General features: G+C 39.4%; 1 protein-coding gene across 7 annotated transcripts in view; it reads left to right on the forward strand.

The window, feature by feature from the left end:
* LOC100663140 (zinc finger protein 345-like) overlaps positions 1 to 19,811 on the forward strand; it is a 63,562-nt gene that overhangs the window by 39,031 nt on the left and 4,720 nt on the right. For 2 of the 7 annotated variants that reach the window (XM_064280716.1, XM_023552386.2), the window contains 3 exons: positions 17,447 to 17,493; positions 18,062 to 18,185; positions 19,510 to 19,660. In XM_064280716.1, coding sequence (XP_064136786.1) covers positions 18,155 to 18,185; positions 19,510 to 19,660 — 182 coding nt within the window. In that variant the 5' untranslated portion in view covers positions 17,447 to 17,493; positions 18,062 to 18,154. Of the gene's footprint in view, positions 1 to 15,043; positions 15,215 to 17,446; positions 17,494 to 18,061; positions 18,186 to 19,509; positions 19,661 to 19,811 lie in introns of all 7 variants that reach the window. The other 5 variants (XM_064280717.1, XM_023552388.2, XM_064280718.1 and 2 more) reach the window with 5 other exon arrangements.

A 19,811-nucleotide genomic window follows, 5' to 3' on the forward strand; every position in this document is an offset into this window, starting at 1 on the left:
TACAGGATAACATCACTGTTTGCCTTTTTGCGTGTTTTTTTATCTTGATTTATTTTTGTGATTTCCCTATCTGGGTTAACATCTAATTTCTCTGTTCAGTGTTCTAGTCTTGGGTTGATAGGTGGTATTATTGATTTTCTAACCAAAGAACTCACTTTAGTATTTCTTTTAGTTTTGGTTTGGTTTTTACGTATTCCCAAAAGTTCCGTTTATCTGGAAATGTCCTAATTTCACCTTCATATTTGAGAGGCAGTTTTGCTGGATATATGATTCGTGGCTGGCAATTTTTTTCCTTTAATGCTTTATATAAGTTATCCTATTGCCTTCTTGCCTGCATGGTTTCTGCTGAGTAGTCCAAGCTTATTGTTAATGACTGTCCTTTCTAGGTGACTTTTTATTTATCCCTCACTGTTCTTAAAGTTCTCTCTTTAAATTTGGTTTTGGCACGTTTGATTATAATATGTCTTGGTGACTTTCTTTTAAAATCTACCTGATGTGGATTTCGATGAGCATCTTGGATAGGTATCTTCTTATCTTTCACGATATCAGGGAAGTTTTCTGCCAACAAATCTTCAGCAGTTCTCTCTGTATTTTCTGTTATCCCTCCCTGTTCTGGTACTCCAACCACTGATAGGTTATTTCTCTGCATAGAGTCCCACGTGATTTTTTTTTTTTAACTTCTTTTTTACCTGATTCATCTTCAGGTATATTGGTTCCAAGTGCTTTATCTTCAGTCTCACCAATTCTGCCTTCAACTTGCTCAGTGTTGCTCCCCTGCCTTTCTGTGGAGTTGTCTACTTGTGTAATTTTGTTACTCTTCTCAATTTCTGATTCCTGTCTCTGTATGGATTATTGCAGCTTATTAAATTTTTAATTATGTTCTGGAAGAACGTTTTTAATTCCTTCAGCTGCTTTATCTGTGTGTTCCTTGGCTTGTTCTGCGTATTGCTTGATCTCGTTCCTGATGTCTTTGAAGAGTTCTGTATATTAATCTTTTGTATTGTGTGTCTGGTAATTCCAGGAAGGCACTTTCATCCAGAACATCCCTTGATTCCTTGTTTTGAGAGCTTTTTGAAGCAATCATGGTCTGTTTCTTTATGTGGTTTGATATTGACTGTTGTCTTTGAGCCATCTATAAGTTATTGTATTAGTATATTTTACGTTTGCTTGCTATATTCCAGCTTCTTGCTTTGTTTTGTTTTGATATGCCCAAATGCGTTGCTTGAGTGAGCCAACTCGGTCATTTTCATCTTTGGAGCTCTGACGTCCTTTCACCAGATGGCTAGAGCCGTTAGTAGGTATATGAACTTAAGATTCCATTCACTTTTCTTGTGTGGATTCAGCTCAGGTGTCCAGGTAGCTGGTCGTGAAGTGTGTGGTATAGGTCTGTCCTGCAGTCTTAGCGGGGGAGGGTTGTCTGGTGTAGGTTCCGGTATCAGGTTGGAGCAGAGGGTCATGCTCTGAACAAGGCAGGGGGGTGAGACATCCCCTGAATGTCTCTGAGAAAAGCACGTCCCTGTTCTGCAGACGGAGCATGGGCACCCAATGCTTTTGTTTGTAAGAACTGGGAGGTACCCATTATTCTTGGACCCCTGCTGCTGGTCACTGGGTGACCTGAGGGGAGCCACCAGTCCTTGTGCCCCTATGTGTGTAGGTGAGGACCCTATTTAAGAGGCAATGAGGTGTCAAATATCAAACACACACCTTTCCACCACACAGCTGGAATGGTTGGAGTTTGCCAACAAGGGCTTATTCTGCTGAAAGAGGCCCACACAGGTCCATGCAGGGGGGAAAGATATTCAAAGTCCATGGACCGTTTATGCCTGGACAGGAGCCATTTCTGTCCTGAGCTCACCAGGTTAGTGGATTTGGAAAATTATCTGTTCCCCCAGTTGTGAATTTATTCCTTCTCCAAGGCCAGGAGCATGGCTCAGGGTGCTCAGATGGGCCTACGTCAGGCTCAGGGAATTCACCAGCCACTGAAGCCAGCTTCGGGGTTGGGGGCATGGTAAAATATACCCAAATACTTAGCTTTTGCGAAGAGAACCATTCTCTGCTTCCGGAGGTGTAAGTAGGCTGTGCGGCTGGCTGCTTCTGCCTGAGGAAACTGCAGCCATGTGCTACTAGGAGCGCACCGCAGTGCTCCCGAGAATGGTGCCTGAGGGATTCTGGTCAGTCAGGTTTGGTAACTCCTCTGTGCTTCTGATTTGTCTCTGCCTTCACCTGCGGCTCAGTCCATTTTTTTACTTTGCTTTTGCTGTTCAGGGCTCCTAGCTTGACATAAATACAGTCATTTCACTTGATTTTTTGGGTCTTTGTTGTAAGAGGGATCACAGGAACCACCTTGCTATTCTGCCATTTTGGTCCTGCCTCCCTCTTATTGGGACTTTTTTTTATGGAATGAGTGTTAGACTTTGTGGAATGCCTTTTCTGGGTCAATTGAGATGATCATGTGACTCTTTATTTATGTGGTGGGTTATGTTGATTGGTTTTCTATTGTCAAACTATTCTTGAATGCCTGGTATGAATCCTACTTGGTCGTAGTGCATTATTTTTTTGATATGCTGCTGAATTGTATTGGCTAGAATTTTGTGAAGAATTTTTACACCTATATTCATGAGAGATACTTGTCTGTAATTTTCTTTTTTCATGGTGTCTTTGCCTGGTTTTGGTATCAGGGTTATGCTGGCCTCATAGAATTAATTTAAAGTATTGCTTCCTTTTCTATGTTCTGAAATAGTTTGAGTAGTACTAGTGTAAGCTCTTCTCTGAATGTTTGGTGGAATTCTATGGTAAAGCCACCTCGGCCAGGACTTTTTTTTTGTTGGGATCTTTTTTTTTTATTACCTTTTCAATCTCTTCACTTATTATGGGTCTGTTCATATTTTCAGCATCATTCTGTGTTAGTCTGGGCAGATAGTGTGTTTCTAGAAATTTGTCCATTACCTCTAGGTTTTCAAATTTGTTGGTGTATATTTTTTCATAATACTCTGTTAAAAAAATTTTTTTTTTTTTTTTGGTTATGATCCTTTTAATTTCAGTTGGCTCTGTTGTAATGTCCCCCATTTCATGTCTTATTTGTGTCCTCTCCTGTTTTTCTTTTGTCAATTTAGGTAGTGGTTTGTCTGTTTTGTAGATCCTTTTGAAGAACTAACTTTTGGTTTTGTTGGTTGTTCCTATTGTTTTTCTATTCTCTATTTCATTTATTTCTGCTCTGATCTTTATTATTTCCTTTCTTCTGGTGGCTGTGAGCTTCTTTTGCTCTTCTCTTTCTATTCAAGTTGTGTAGGTTTCTCGTTGTTTTTAACAACCTATTGTCTGTTAGACGAATTGAAAGTAAGAAATATGAAATATTTCATTTTACCTTCATTTGTTCCTTTTGGATTGCTTTTCCTTTCTTTTTATACATTCGAGTTTTTTTTTTTTTTTTTTTTAACCTCTATCAATATCCTTCTCTTAAGAACTTCCATTAACATTTCTTGGAAGAGAGGTATACCGGCAACAAATTTCTTCAATATTTGTTTGTCTGAGAAATTTTTTTAATTCACTTTTAAATGATAATTTTGCTGGGTGTGGAACTCTAGTTTGGTGGTTTTTGTCTTTCAGTACTTCTCAATATTTCACTCTACTCACTTGCATGGATTGTGAAAACAAGTCTGCTGTATTTCTTTTCCTTTTTTATTATGGCAATCCCATGTCTGTCAGGGTAGGACTGTGTTACCTAGTGTTCTTTTTAAATAAGTTATTTTATTTTTGTTGTTTATAATATACAGATTAGAACATACATCAATACAATTTCTACGTGTATAATTCTTCAAGGATTACATTTTTCAAGTCATCTAGCCATTCTCACTTTACTTTTCTAAATTGTTTGTCTGCCATTAACATAAACTCACTGCCCCTAAGTTTTATATCTTACATTTTGAGTTGCTGTTGGCAATTTAATTCCATATACTCTTAAAATCAGGAACGGTGAGTATCAGGGTTGTATCCTCTCACCATACCTGTTCAGTCAGAATGCTGAGAAAATAATCCGGGAAGCTGGACTATATGAAGAGGAATGGGGCATCAGGATTGGAGGAAGACTCATTAAGAACCTGCAGTATGCAGATGACACAATCTTGCTTACTGAAAGTGAGGAGGATTTGAAGCACTTACTCATGTGAATCAACGATGACAGCCTTCAGTATGGATTACACCTCAACATAAAGAAAACAGAAATCCTCACACCTGGACTAATAAGCAAAATCATGATAAACGAAGAAAAGATTGAAAGCATCAAGGATTTCATCTTACTTGAATTTACAGTTACCATTCATGGAAGCAGCAGTCAAGAAATAAAACAATGTATTGCATTACAGCAAATCTGGTGCAAAAGACCTCTTTAAAGTATTAAATAGTAAAGGTGTCACCTTTAAGACTAAAGTGCCCCTAACCCAAGCCATGATATTTGAATTGACTTATGTGGATGATGAATAAGGAAGACAGAAAAAGAATTGATGTATTTGGTTTAAGGTGTTGGTGAAGACTAATGAATATACCATGGACGGTGAGAAGAACGAACGAATCTGTCTTGGAAGAAGTACAGCAAGGATGCTCCTTAGAAAGGAGTATGGCAAGACTTCGTCTTCCATGTTTTGGACATGTTATAAGGAGGGACCAGTCCCTGCAGAAGGATATCATGCTTAATAAGGTGAATGGTCATTAAAAAAAAGGGGGACCCTCAAGGATTTGGATTGACACAGTGGCTGCGACACTGGGCTCCAGCATAGCAATGATTGTGAGGATGGTGCAGGACTGGGCAGTGTTTTGTTCTGTTGTACGTAGGGTAGCTATTAGTCAGAGCCAACCACACAGCACCTAATGACAACCTAATTACAGTTTTTCAAAGAGCAAAATGGTCAAGGAAGACAGTCTATACTAATTAAGCTAAACTATTATTTGGTTTTCTCCCATGTTTCTGTCAGTTTAAACTGAAGAAAATTAGAAGAAGTCCACTATAGGCAAAGTACGACTTGAGTATATCCCACCTGAATTTAGAAACTATCTTAAGAATAGATTTGAAGCATTGAACACTAATGACCAGAGACTAGATGAGTTGTGGAATGACATCAGAGGCATACATCAAGAGAGCAAGAATTCATTAAAAAGACAGAAAAGAAAGAAAACACCAAATCGGATGTCAGAAGAGACTCTGAGACTTGCTCTCAAATGTCAAGCAGCTAAAGCAAAAGTAAGAAACGATGAAGTAAAAGAACTGAAGATTTCAGCAGGCAGCTCAAGAAGACAAAGTAAAGTATTATAATGACACTTTCAAAGACCTGGAGTTGGAAAACCAAAAGGGAGGAACAAGCTTGGCATTTCTCAAGCTGAAAGAACTAAAGAAAAAATTCAAGCCTCGAGTTGCAATAGCGAAGGATTCTATGGGTAAAATACTAAACGATGCAGGAAACATCAAAAGAAGATGGAAGAAATACAGAGTCATTATACCAAAAAGAATTGGTCAACCTTCAGTCATTTCAGGAGGTATCATATGATTAGGAACCGATGGTACTGAAAGAAGTCCAAGCTGCACTGAAGAAATTGGTAAAAAAAAACAAGGCTCTAAGAATTGATGGAGTATCAATTGAGATGTTTCAGCAAATGGATGCAGCATTGGAAATGCTCAGTCATCTATGCCCAGAGATTTTGAAGACAGCTATCTGGCCAACTGACTGGAAACCAGATCCATATTTTTGCATATTCCCAAGAAAGATGATCCAGCCAAATGTGGAAATTATCAAACAATATCATTAATATGACATGCAAACAAAATTTTGTTGAAGGTCATTCAAAAGCAGCTGCAGCGGTATATACACAGGGAACTGCCAGAAATTCAGTCTGGATTCGTAAGAGGATGTGGAACCAGGGATATCATTGCTGATGCCAGATAGATTGTGTCAGAGAATACCGGAAAGATGTTTACCAGTGTTTTGTTGACTATGCAGAGGCATCTGACTGTATGGCTCGTGACAAATTACGGATAGCATTGTGAAGAATGGGAGTTCCAGAGCACTTAATTGTGCTCATGAGGAACGTGTACATAGGTCAAGAGGCAGTTGTTTGGACAGAACAAGGGGATACTGAGTGGTTTAAAGCCAGGAAAGGTGTACATCAGGGTTCTATACTTTCACCATACCTATTCAATCTGTATACTGAGCACAAAATCCGAAAAGCTGGACTATATGAAGATTGGAGGAAGAATCATTATAAACCTGCACTATGCAGATGATACAAGCTTGCTTGCTGAAAGTGAAAAGGACTTGAAGCACTTACTGATGAAGGTCAGAGACCACAGCCTTGAGTATAGATTATGCCTCAACATAAAGCAGAAATTCTCACAACTGGACCAATAAAATTGTGACGAACAGAGGAAAGATAAAAGTTGTCAAGGATTTCATTTTACTTGGATCCACGTTGAACACCCATGGAAGCAGCAGTTGAAAAATCAAAAGACGCATTGCACTGGGCAAATTGACCACAAAAGACCTTTTTAAAGGGTCGAAAAGCAAAGATGTCACCTTGAAGACTAAGATTGCTCTGACCCACTCCATGGTATTTTCAGTTGCATCTTAAGCCTGCAAAAGCTGGACAATGAATAAGGAAAATGGAAGAAGAATTGACGTTTTTGAATTGTGGTGTAAGTGAACAATATGAATATACCATGGAATGTCGGAAGAACAAACAGTCTGTCTTGGAAGAAGTACAACCAGAATGCTCCTTAGAAGCAAGGATGGCAAAACTGTGTCTTATGAACTTTGGATATGTTTTCAGGAGGGATCAGTCTCTGGAGAAGGAGATCATGCTTGGTAAAGTACAGGGTCAGCGGGAAAGAAGAAGACCTTCAATGAGATGGATTGACACAGTGGCTGCAACAGTGGGTTCAAGCATAAAAATGACTGAGCATGATGGAGGCCTGGGCAGTGTTTTGTTCCATGGTATAGGTTCGCTCTAAGTCAGAACCGACTCAGCAGCACTGAACAACAGCAACATTATTTAGTTTTAATAAGAACTCAGAAGGTATTTTTGCTTTAAGATTTAAATATTATCTCAGGGCAGCAGTTTTAGGGGTTCATCCAGCCTCAGTGGCTCTAGAAAGCCTGAATCCAGAAAGAATTTGAAATTTTCTTCTGTGTTTTCTTCTTTTAATCAAGATTCTTCTGTAGAATCTTTGATCAAAACATTCAGTAATGGTACTCATGTACCTCCCTTTTTTCTGTTCTTCTGGCTCCTTCTCTATAAATAAGAGGTGTTTTCTCCTCTGGCTTCCTTCAGGATTTTCTTTCCATCCTGGATTTTCTGTAGTGTAAATATGATATGCCTAGGTGTAAATTTTTTGCGTTTATCCTGCTTGTTGTCCTCTGAACTTCAGGACCTGTTGTTTGGTGTCTGTCATTAATTTTGTAAAATTCTCAACTGTTATTACTTCAAGTATTACTTTTAGTTTTTTTATCTGGTATTCTCATTGTGCGTATGTTACGTATTTTGTCTCATAGTTCTTTGATACTCTGTGTCCTCACTCTTGTATAAGAATTTTTTTCATTCTTTTTTCTCTTTACATTTCAGTTTTGCATTTTTGTTTTTTCTACTGACCTATCTTAAAGCTTACTGATTTTTTCCTTGTCCATGTCCAATCTAATGCTGACCTCATTAAAGACATTCTTCATTTCTATTAGTGTTTTTTATTTTTAGGAATTCCTTTCAATTTTTCTTAGACTTTCCATTTTTCTGCCCATATTACCCCTCCATTCTTGCATGTGGTCTGCTTTTTCCATTGGAGGCCTTATCATGTGAATCATAGTTGTTTTAAATACAGTCTCATAAACCCAAAATCTCTGCCATACTTGAGTATGGTTCTGATACCTGCTTTGTCTATTCAAGCTTCGTTTTTTGTCATTTAGTTTGCCTTGTAATTTTTGTTGAAATATGAATAAGATGTATTGAGTGAAAGTTGTTGTTAGGTGCCCTCAAGTCAGTTCTGACTCATAGAGACCCTGTGTACTACAGAGTTAGACACTGGCCAGTCCTGTACCATCCTCACATTTGTTGTTATGCCTGAGCTCATTTTTGCAGCCACTGTGTCAATCTCATCTGGTTGAGGGTCTTCCTCTTTTTTGGTGACCCTCTCCTTTACCAAGCTTGATGCCCCCCCTTCAAGGATTGATCCATTTCAATAACATGACCAAAGTACTTGAGCCATAATCTTGCCATTCTTGCTTCTAAGGGTCATTCTGGTTATACCTCTTCCAAGATAAATTTGTTTTTTCTTTTGGCAGTCCATGCATGGTATATTCAATATTCTTCACCAGTACCACAATTCAAAGGCATCAATTATTTTTCAGTCTTCCTCATTCATTGTCCAGCTTTTGAATGCATATGAGGCAACTGAGGAAGCTCTTGTTGTGTAGTGGTTAATTGCAATGGCTGCTAACCAAAAGATCAGCTGTTTGAATCCACCAGGCGCTCTTTGGAAACTCTATGGGGCGTTTCTACTATGTTTTGGAAACCCTGGTGGTGTAATGGTTAGGTGCTACTGCTGTAACGACAAGGTTGGCAGTTCGAATCCACTATGGGGCAGTTCCACTCTGCCCTATAGGGTTGCTATGAGTTGAAATGGACTCAACGGCAACGGGTTTGGGTTTTTTTTATTTTTGGTTTGAGGCAATTGAAAACACCATGGCTTGGGACAGGCAAACCTTTAGTCTTTAAGGTGACATCTTTACTTTTTAATGCTTTAAAGACATCTTTTGTAGTAGATTTGACCAGTGCGGTGCGTTGCTTAATTTCTTGACTGATGTTTCCTTGGGTGTTGAATGTCGATACAAATAATATGAAATCTTTGACAACTTCAGTCTTTTCTCCGTTTATCATGATGTTTCTTATTGCCCAGTTGTGAGGATTTTTGTCTTTTTTATGTTGAGGCGTAATCCATACTGAAGGCTGTTGTCTTTGATCTTCATTAGTAAGTGCTTCACATTCTTTTTACTTTCAGCAAGCAAGGTTGTGTCATCTGCATAACGCAGTTTGGTAATGAGTTTTCCTCCCATCATGATGCCGCATTCTTAATATACCCTAGCTTCTCAGGTAGACATTGAATAAGTATGATGAAAGGGTACAACCCTGATGCACATCTTTCATGATTTTAAACCATGCAGCATCCCCTTGTTCTGTATGAATGAGTTCCTTTTGTTCCATGTACTGGTGCCTCATGAGTACAGGTTAAGTGTTATGGAATTCCCATTCTTTACAATGTTATCCATAATTTGTTGTGATCCACACAGTCGAATCTTTTGCATAATCAATAGAACACAAGTAAACATCTTTCTGGTATTTCCTGCTTTCAGCCAGGTTCCATCTGACATCAGCAATGATATCCTTGGTTCCATGTCCTCTCCTGATACTGGCTTGAATTTCTGGCAGTTCCCTGTTGATGTATTGCTCTTGCCACTTGTGAATGATGTCAGTTTGTTGCAATGTATGGGCGTCTGTGTTGCTGTGATGCCGGAAGGTATGCCACCAGTGTTCAAATAACAGCAGGTTCACCAATGGTGGACAGGTTTGAGCTCAGTTTCCAGAATAAGATAGACTGAGAAGGACCCGGTGGTCTACTTCTGTGAAGAATTAGCCAGTGAAAACCTTATGAATAGCAGCAGAACATTGTTTGATATAGTGCCAAAAGATAAGCCAGCACTCAAAAGTTAACTGGGGAAGAGCAGTCTCCTCAAAGTAGAGTCAACCTTAATGACGTGGATGGGTCAACCTTTTGGGACTTTCATTTGGCGATGTGGCATGACTCAAAATGAGAAGAAATAGCTGCGAATACTCATTAACAATCAGAATGTGAAACGTACGAAGTGTGAATCTTGGAAAATTGGAAATGGTTAAAAATTTTCAATCAGACAATCACATGGTCTGCTATGCTGGGAATGACAGCTTGAAGAGGAATGGTGTTCCATTCATTGTCAAAAATAATATTACAAGATCTTGCGTGAAGTACAGTGCTGTCAGTGATAGGATAATATCCATATACCTATAAGGAAGATGAGCTAATATGACTAGCATTCAAATTTACGCACCAGCTGCTAAGGCCGAAGATGAAGAAATTGGAGATTTTCACCAACTTCTGCAGTCTGAAATTGATCCAGTGTGCAACCAAGATGGATTTATAATTACTGGTGATTGGAATTCAAAAGTTGGAAGCAAAGAAGAAAAACTGAGGGTTGGAAGGTATGGCCTTGGTGATAGAAACAGTGCTGGAGATCGCATGGTTGAATTTTGCAAGACCAATGACTTCTTCCCTGCAAATACCTTTTTTCACCAACGTAAATGGCAATTATATACATGGACCTCACCAGATGGAATACAGAGGAATCAAACTGACTACATCTATGGAAAGAGAGGATGGAGAAGCTCAATATCATCAGTCAGAACAAGGCCATGGGCTGACTGTGGATCACATTATCAATTAACTCATAAGCAAGTTCAAATTGAAACTGAAGAAAATTAGAACAAGTCCACAAGAGCCAAAGTATGACTTTGAGTATAAAAAAAAAAAAATTGAGTATATCCCCCCTGAATTTAGAAACCATCTGAAGAATAGGTTTGATGTGTTGAACTCTAATGACTGAAGACCAGATGAGTTGTGGAATGACATCAAGGACATCATTCATGAAGAAAGCAAAAGGTTATTAAATAGGAAAAAAAGAAAACACCAAAATCATTGTCAGAAGAGACTTTGAAATGTGCTCTTGAATGTCGAGTAGCTAAAGCAAAAGGAAGAAATGATGAAGTCAGAGAGCTGAACAGAAGATTTCAAAAGGCGGCTCAAGAAGATAAAGTACTAAAATGACATGTGCAAAGATGTGGATATAGAATACCAAAATGGAAGAACATGCTCCACATTTCTCAAGCTGAAAGAACTGAAGAAAAAATTCAAACCTCAAGTTGCAGTATGTTAGGGTTCTATGGGGAAAATATTAAAGGATGTAGAAAGCATCAAAAGAAGATGGAAGGGATGCACAGAGTCACTATACCAAAAAGAATTGGTTGACGTTCAGCCATTTCAGGAGATAGCATAAGATCAAGAACCAATTGTACTAGAGGAAGAAGCCCAAGATTCGCTGAAGACATTGGTGAAAAATAATGCTCCAAGAATTGATGGAATACCAATTGAGATATTTCAGCAAATGAATGCAGCGCTGGAAGTGCTAACTGATCTATGCCACGAAACTTGGAAGACACCTACTTGGCCAACGAACTGGAAGAAATCCAAATTTATTCCTGTACCCAAGAACGGTGATCCAATCGCACACGGAAATTATCAAACAGTATTATTAATATCACAGGAAGTAAAATTTTCCTGAAGAATATGTGAAAGACACTGTGGTAAATTGGCTTTCAGTGTGATATTTTATGTTTGTCTGGCCAAAAATTCGACTGTGTTTGTTACAACTGTGGGTGTGACAGGTTAAAATTTCCTCTTCTTTTTTTTCTCTCCCCTTTCATCTTCCCTAGAGACTTCTTAAATAAAGTCATAAATCTGAATTTCTTTTGGTTTTAATCCCCTGTTGTGCAGGAGTCTTGTGGTGGTAATGGTGGGGGGGAGAGGAAGCATTTTATAAGTCCTATGAGATTTTATTCTTCTAGCGAACCTGAACTCTTAGACTGACTTTCACAAAGTGCTTCCCAGTTTCACCCTGCCTCCTTAGGTGAGACAGGAATCTTAGATGGGCATGGAGTTGGTTATCTCTGAGGTCATTTAGACTCCATAAAAAGGCCAGTTAGTGAAAGCTCTGGTGAAATTATTTCCTTTGAGGGCAGGCCTTACTGAAGAGTACAGAATGCTGTGGATGTACTTGAAAATGGCTCTTTTCCCCTCTCGCTGCTCCAGAAACACCAGTGTATTCTTTTCCAGTTATCGCAGTGAAAAGCTTTTACGACTCCTGGAAGTAAAACTCAGCAAAATATGGGGGCATCCCTATGACTTGGCCTCCGTGGTATTAACTGTCATGGTACTCTAGAATGAGCCTCATGGTATTAATCAATTCACTTTAGGTTTTCTCACTCCTGTACTGGCTCTAGCAGCAGCTTCTCCTGGGCTACTGCTCTTTTAAACTTTCATTTTCTGTATCTGCCTGTCTGTGCCTCCAATTCTGGAGGCATCAGTTTGATTTGTTGTTGTTGTTAGGTGCCATCGAGTCGGTTCTGACTCATAGTGACCCTATGCACAACAGAACGAAACGCTACCCATTCCTGCGCCATCCTTACAGTCGTTGTTATGCTTCAGCTCATTGTTGCAGCCACCGTGTCAGTCCACCTCGTTGAGGGTCTTCCTCTTTTCCGCTGACCCTGTACTTTGCCAAGCATGATGTCCTTCTCCAGGGACTGATCCCTCCTGACAACATGTCCAAAGTATGTAAGATGCAGTCTCACCATCCTTGTCTCTAAGGAGCATTCTGGCCACATTTCTTCCAAGACAGATTTGTTCTTTCGGCAGTCCATGGTATATTCAGTATTCTTCAACAACACCACAACTCAAAGGTGTCAACTCTTCTTCCTTCTTCCTTATTCATTGTCCAGCTTTCACATGCATATGATGCGATTGAAAATACAATGGCTTGGGTCACATGCACCTTAGTCTTCAGGGTGACACCTTTGCTCTTCAGCACTTTGAAGAGGTCCTTTACAGCAGATTTGCCCAATGCAACGTGTCTTTTGATTTCTTGACTATTGCTTCCATGGGTGTTGATTGTGGATCCAAGTAAAATGAAATCCTTGACAACTTTAATATTTTCTCCATTTAACGAGATGTTGCTTATTGATCCAGTTGTGAGGATTTTTGTGTTCTTTATGTTGAGGTGTAATCCATACTGAAGGCTGTGGTCTTTGATCTTCATTAGTAAGTACTTCAAGTCTTCTTCACTTTCAGCAAGCCAGGTTGTGTCATCTGCATCACACAGGTTGTTAATGAGTCTTCCTCCAATCCTGGTGCCCCGTTCTTCTTCATATAGTACAGCTTCTCGTATTATTTCTTCAGCATACAGATTAAATAGGTATGGTGAAAGAATGCAACCCTTTCGCACACCTTTCCTGACTTTAAACCACTCAGTATCCCCTTATTCTGTCCAAACAACGGCCTCTTGATCCATGTAAAGGTTCCTCAGGAGCACAATTAAGTGTTCTGGAATTCCCATTCTTCGCAGTGTTATCCATCGTTTGTTATGATCCACACAGTCAAATGCCTTTGCACAGTCAATAAAACATAGGTAAACGTCCTTCTGGTATTCTGTGCTTTCAGCCAGGATCCATCTGACATCAGCAATGATACCCCTGGTTCCACTTCCTCTTGTGAAACAGGCCTGAATTTCTGGCAGTTCTCCGTTGATATACTGCTGCAGCCGTTTTTGAATGATCTTCAGCAAAATTTTGCTTGCATGTGGTATTGATGATATTGTTCTATAATTTCCACATTCGGCTGGATCACCTTTCTTGGGAATAGGCAGAAATATGGATCTCTTCCGTTCAGTTGGCCAGGAAGCTGTCTTCCATATTTCTCTGCATAGACGAGTGATCACCTCCAGCGCTGCATCTGTTTGTTGAAACATCTCAATTGATATTCCATCGATTCCTGGAGCCTTTTTTTTTTTGCCAGTGCCTTCAGAGCAGCTTGGACTTTTTCCTGATCATGTGCCACCTCTTGAAATGGTTGAATATTCACTAAATTGCTTTTGGTATAATGACCGTGTATTCCTTCCATGTTCTTTTGATGCTTCCTGCGTCATTTAATATTTTCCCCATGGAATCCTTCACTATTTCAACTCGAGGCTTGAATTTTTTCTTCAGTTGTTTCAGCATGAGAAACACCGAGGGTGTTCTTCCCTTTTGGTTTTCCATCTCCAGCTCTTTGCACATGTCATTGTAATACTTTACTTTGTCTTTTCAAGAGGCCCTTTGAAATCTTCTGTTCAGTTCTTTTCCTTCACGAATTCTTCTTTTGCTTTAGCTGGTCAACACTAAAGAGCAAGTTTCAGAGTCTCCTCTGATATTCGTCTTGGTCTTTTCTTTCTTTCCTGTCTTTTCAGTGATCTCTTGCTTTCTTCATGTATGATGTCCTTGATGTCATTCCACAACTCATCTGGTCTTTGGTCACTAGTGTTCAATGCATCAAATTTATTGTTGAGGGGTCTCTAAATTCAGGTGGTATATGCTCAAGGTCATATTTTGGCTCTCGTGGACTTGCTCTGATTTTCTTCAGTTTCAGTGTGAACTTGCATAGGAGCAGTTGATGGTCTGTTCCCCAGTCGGCCCTTGGCCTTTTTCTGACTGAATGATATTGAGCTTTTCCACAGATGCAGTCAGTTTCATTGCTGTGTGTTCCATCTGGCGAGGTACATATGTATAGTCGCCGTTTATGTTGGTGAAAGAATGTATTTGCAATGAAGAATTCGTTGGTCTTGCAAAACTCTATCATTCGATCTCCGGTTTTGTTTCCTTCACCAATGCCATATTTTCCAACTACTGATCCTTCTTTGTTTACAACTTTTGCATTCCAATCACCAGTAATTATCAATGCATCTTGATTGCATGTTCAGTCAATTTCAGACTGCAGCATCTGATAAAAATCTTCTATTTCTTCATCTTTGGCCCTAGTGGTTGGTGCGTAAATTTGAATAATAGTCGTATTAACTGGTCTTCCTTGTAGGCGTATGGATATTATACCATCACTGACAGTGTTGTACTTCAGGATAGAACTTGAAACGTTCTTTTTGACGATGAATGCAACACCATTCCTCTTCAAGTTGTCATTCCCAGCATAGTAGACTATATGATTGTCCGATTCAAAATGTCCAATACCAGTCCATTTCAGCTCGCTAATACCTAGGATATCGATGTTTATGCGCTCCATTTCATTTTTGACGATTCCCATTTTTCCTAGATTCATACTTCTTCCATTCCAGGTTCCGATTATTAATGGATGTTTACAGCTGTTTCTTCTCATTTTCAGTCGTGCCACATCAGCAAATGAAGGTCCCGGAAGCTTTACTCCATCCACGTCATTAAGGTCGACTCTACTTTGAGGAGGCAGCTCTTCCCCAGTCATGTTTTGAGTGTCTTCGAACCTGGGGGGCTCATCTTCCAGCACTATATCAGACAGTGATCCGCTGCTATTCATAAGGTTTTCACTGGCTAATGCTTTTCAGAAGTAGGCTGCTGGATCCTTCTTCCTAGTCTGTCTTAGTCTGGAAGCTCAGCTGAAACCTGTCCTCCATGGGTGACCCTGCAGGTATCTGAATACCGGTGGCATAGCTTCCAGCATCACAGCAACACACAAGCCCCTATAGTACGACACACTGACAGACACGTGGGGGCAGTTTGATCTATGACCTCAATTCTCTGATGGATCTAAGAAGAGTTGTTTATTTTCAGTTAGTTTAGTTTTTTCTTGTGGTATGGATGGGATTGACAACTTCTAACCAATGCCAGACCAGAAATCTAAAGTCTTCATTCATTTCTACCATTAATATTTTATTTATTTTCATGTTTCTTTCTTCATACTATTCATTTGTGTTGCTTTTAATTTTTCAGTGTCTCAATTTATCCTTAGCCTATTGCTAATTAGCTTTTTGTCTTTTCTTGAAGTGTGCAATATTTCTAACCTCTGCTGGGCTGGAATGTGAATGGAGCGCTTTGAATTATGTGTTTCTACATTGAGACTTGTTAACATCGATGAGCATTTGGATTCTATAATAGATTGCAAAATCATTACAATCTGTCTGGTTGTAATTTTTTTATTTGAAGACACCATTTTCTTTTACCAAGCCATGTTTCATTATTTACTGTTTTCTTAAATGGTTATTTTGCTTTTCTGTCTTCCCTACACTAACCCTCGAAGATAGAAATGCGTGTGTGAGTCCTTCTTTATCTCTCACTGTGCCTCATTTTCCGTAGAACTTACTGACACCTGACATTATATCTTATTTATTTACTGTACACACCCATAGAATTTATGATCCATATGCATCCAGATATTTGTTTTCTTCAGTGCTGTGTCTGCTTTGCTCACATGAAGTTGGCTCTTTGTAAATATTACCTAAATCAACTTTGTTAAATTAATGATCCAGAGGTAAGGCCCTGAAGGCAAGCATCCTGTTTGACACACAGGGCTTTGCCTTGAGAAGGGGCTAAAGATTGTATGAACTGAATAAAATACAGGCTTTGCCTCCTCTCCATGCTGCTCAACAGGGCTCTAGAATATCCATAGTTTTACTGGAGAAAGACTGCCCTAAAAACAACAAAACTCTAAGCATGTGAACAGAAATGCAGTTGTCAGGAATTTAGACTTCAGTGACAAACTGACCTGCGTTCAGACCCTGGCTCATCAACATTCCATTTAGGCAACATTTAGCATGTGATTAATTATCTGTAATATTCCTGTACTGTTTGAATTGATAACTGCTTAGGAGAGCCATTGTAATAAATGAATGACCTAGTCTGTCGAAAGCTTTTTGTAAAATCTTTCACATATTGTAGTTGTTCAATAAATAGAACATTTTACAATTAGTATATCACAGTAATGAATGTTAGAGTTTCTCATGGCTTTCACATATGTAACCTGGTCCACTGTAGTAGAGAAGACTTTTTAATTTTGTCTCTGCACTGAAGTTTGTTGTGACACCATCATACCAGGAATGATTAGAGATGACCTAGGCAGCTTGCTTTACTCACTGCCCATAACAAGAGGAGCCTTCCGGTTCTATAGCTGATCTGCTGTTCAGTCCTAAGGTAGCATCAGAAATGCAGTGTAGCATCCTTTTTCCTCCTCATTGCATGTGGAAGTTGTATGTTTCAAGCTGTTTCTCTGAATGTAGTCTGCAGTGGGATCCTATAGACTGGGAGGTTCCAGCGGTCAGAGTTTGGGTAGTCATGCTTATGTGTCTTTTAGGGGCTGCCAATGTGAGAAAATTTTGAGGTGGAGCCTCCAGAGGCCTGGTGTGTAAGTTTCCTATGGTTAACGAGCAAATTAACTGCTAAGCCCTGTGTACTTCAGTTAATTTACTTACAAAATATGAATTGTAACCTATTCTTTATGGTCAACAAAAACAAGGGTATACTGTTTTCACCTTTGTCACCTTATAAGAGCATGTGTTTGTGTGTATGTCTGGGTGTTTGATGAACGGTGCAGTCATTAATGTTTGATACTCAGTAACATCCAGGCTCGAAAGTTTGAGAATTGTGGGGAGCTCTGGATTTTCATATCTCCTGTTTCTCTGTGTATGTTTCTAACCTTCTTGCCTATCTCCATGAAAGGGTCAGAGAGGATGACAGTGCAACTGCTAAGTTACTGAAAAATAGGTGACAGATATGTAAAAATTCATAACTTTCAGAAAGAATATCCTTTTTTTGACAGGTTGCTGTGACACTTCCTGATGGCCTGGGTTCTTCAAGAAAATACAGGTAGCTCAGATCTAGTTTGCCAGTTTGTGTGGGTCTCTGGGCCTCTCATGGTTGGTGAGAGGCAAAGGGAAAAGTTGCTGGTCCTTCTTTGTTCACCAGTTGTTAGTATCTCATCCTGCTCTCACCTTGTGCTTTATGTTTTACTAAGTTTTCTGGCAGGCCTTATGGAAGGAGGTGAAGTTGTTTTTTCCACAAAGAATGACCTGAATGTGGGTATAAGTCTATGATTTGTAGAGGAATTCTTTCCTTTTGGTATGTGTCCTGGCTGTTTTGGACCATAAATATAGACAGGAATAAGACTGGAATTGGTCACAGTTAAATTGTGGAGGGATAAGTTCAATGTGTTAGAAATATTGTTGAATCTATGAGATAGGATGCCAACGGTCAGGAGGTAAATGTAGACAGCAAAGGGATGAGGCTGATGGCCAAATGCTAGAGTAGGGCACAGAACCTTGTGTGACCGTGACCTTCCTGTGAATTCTCAGTTTCCCTGGACTGACAGTCACATCCATCTTTTCACACACTTTAGTTGTTACCTTGCTGATCTGGAATATGTGGGCTGTTTTAGGACTCAGTGGTCTTTGAGGATGTTGCCGTTGACTTTACCCAAGAAGAGTGGGCTTTACTGGATTTTTCTCAGAGGAAACTCTACACAGATGTGATGATAGAAACCTTCAGGAACCTGGACTTGGGTAAGGATGGCTTCATTTTTCTTATTTATTCATTAGTGAATAAATAAATTGTACTCATCAGCCTTCTTATAGAATTTGAGTTGAGGAATGGGAATACATTGGCAAACATGACAGATGTTTTTACTACCTTCATGGAGCTTATTGTGCTCTAGTGACTTCCCCAAGAAAGTAACAAATCTATGTATTAAAGTCTTTATTTCATATGTGTTTAAAAGCCTTGAGGCTCTTTAAATGTTGTGTGAGCTTTGGTTTTAGGGGTCACTTTTTGAGGCAAAGGGGGTCTTGGTGGCAAAGTGGTTAAGTGCTTGGCTGCTAACCAAAAGGTTGGCAGTTTGAGTCCACCAGCCATTCCTTGGAAACCCTATGGGCAATTATACTCCGTCCTATAGGGTTGCTATGAGTCCGAATTGACTCGATGGCAACGGGTTTGGCTTTTTTTTTTTTTTGAGGCAAAGAGAGATTTGTGGTTTGGGACCATGTTTGAGTTTTACTGTGTTTACTACAAATTTGACGTGATTATTTTGCTGCAAATAAACTCACACTTATCCATCTTAGAGACCCTGGAGACCAAAGTATTGGACACAATGTCAGCAAAATGTGCCCTTCCCTCAGGATCTGCCCTTCACCATAAGCACTATATCAGCCACACTAATTTTTCTCCCTGAATAGCAAGGGGAAGATCTGAGAGTGGAGATAAGACTCATCCAGATCTGCTGTGGCAGGGAGCACCGGAAGACGAGAATCCTTTGAAGGACCAGCCCTCCTGGGATGGAAGTACATTTGAGGAAATCAACTAGCAAAAGTCTTTCAGTTTGAGGACAGTGAGCATCCACACACACCTAAGCTTACTTTTTTGATTTTTACTACTCTTACACCTTCTATTTGTGGGATTAGAACCAAAAAAACCCAAACCTACTGATGTCGAGTTGATTCTGACTCATAATGACCCTATAGGACAGAGTAGAACTGTCCCAGCTGGTGGATTTGAACTGCTTATCTTTTGGTTAGTAGCCAAGCCCTTATCTACTGCACCACCAGGGCTCCACAGACCGTCTCTATTACAACTTTTAATATACCTTTATACACATATATTGTTTGCAATACCTTTTGCTTTTGCTCTGCTAATTGTGCACTATTTATGTCACCATAACTCTCAGTTATCATGAAATGATTTCTTATTAAATTTCCTACGCTTTGACCATTTCTAAAGTTTTAGAACAGCCAAATGCCTCAAAGTCTTTTCTCGCATATGCCTTATTCCTTATAAAATTTCCTTACTGTTCTGTTGCATACTGTGAAACTCCACTTAAAATTACTGGGTCAGTTTCTCAACAGGATAATAATGAACAAACATTGTCTAGTAAACATATAATAGTGCAATTCATGAAGAATGATTCCTGGACCTTTGTGTTAGGAGAAATCTGTGAATTCCATGATACTGAAGATCAGCACAATAACCAGAGGAGGTACGTGAGGTGGGTGTCATTCACATGACAGCGAGCGGTAACTCAGGAGAGCATTTTAAGGTGTCATGATATTTGTGTGTGTGGGTACAAAACTGGCTCTCTAAAATGTGTTTACATAATTTTACAACACAATATTTTCATAAATATGAATCACATGGAG

The sequence above is a fragment of the Loxodonta africana genome, chromosome 3 (genome assembly GCF_030014295.1).
Source record: "Loxodonta africana isolate mLoxAfr1 chromosome 3, mLoxAfr1.hap2, whole genome shotgun sequence".
NCBI lineage: Eukaryota > Metazoa > Chordata > Mammalia > Proboscidea > Elephantidae > Loxodonta > Loxodonta africana.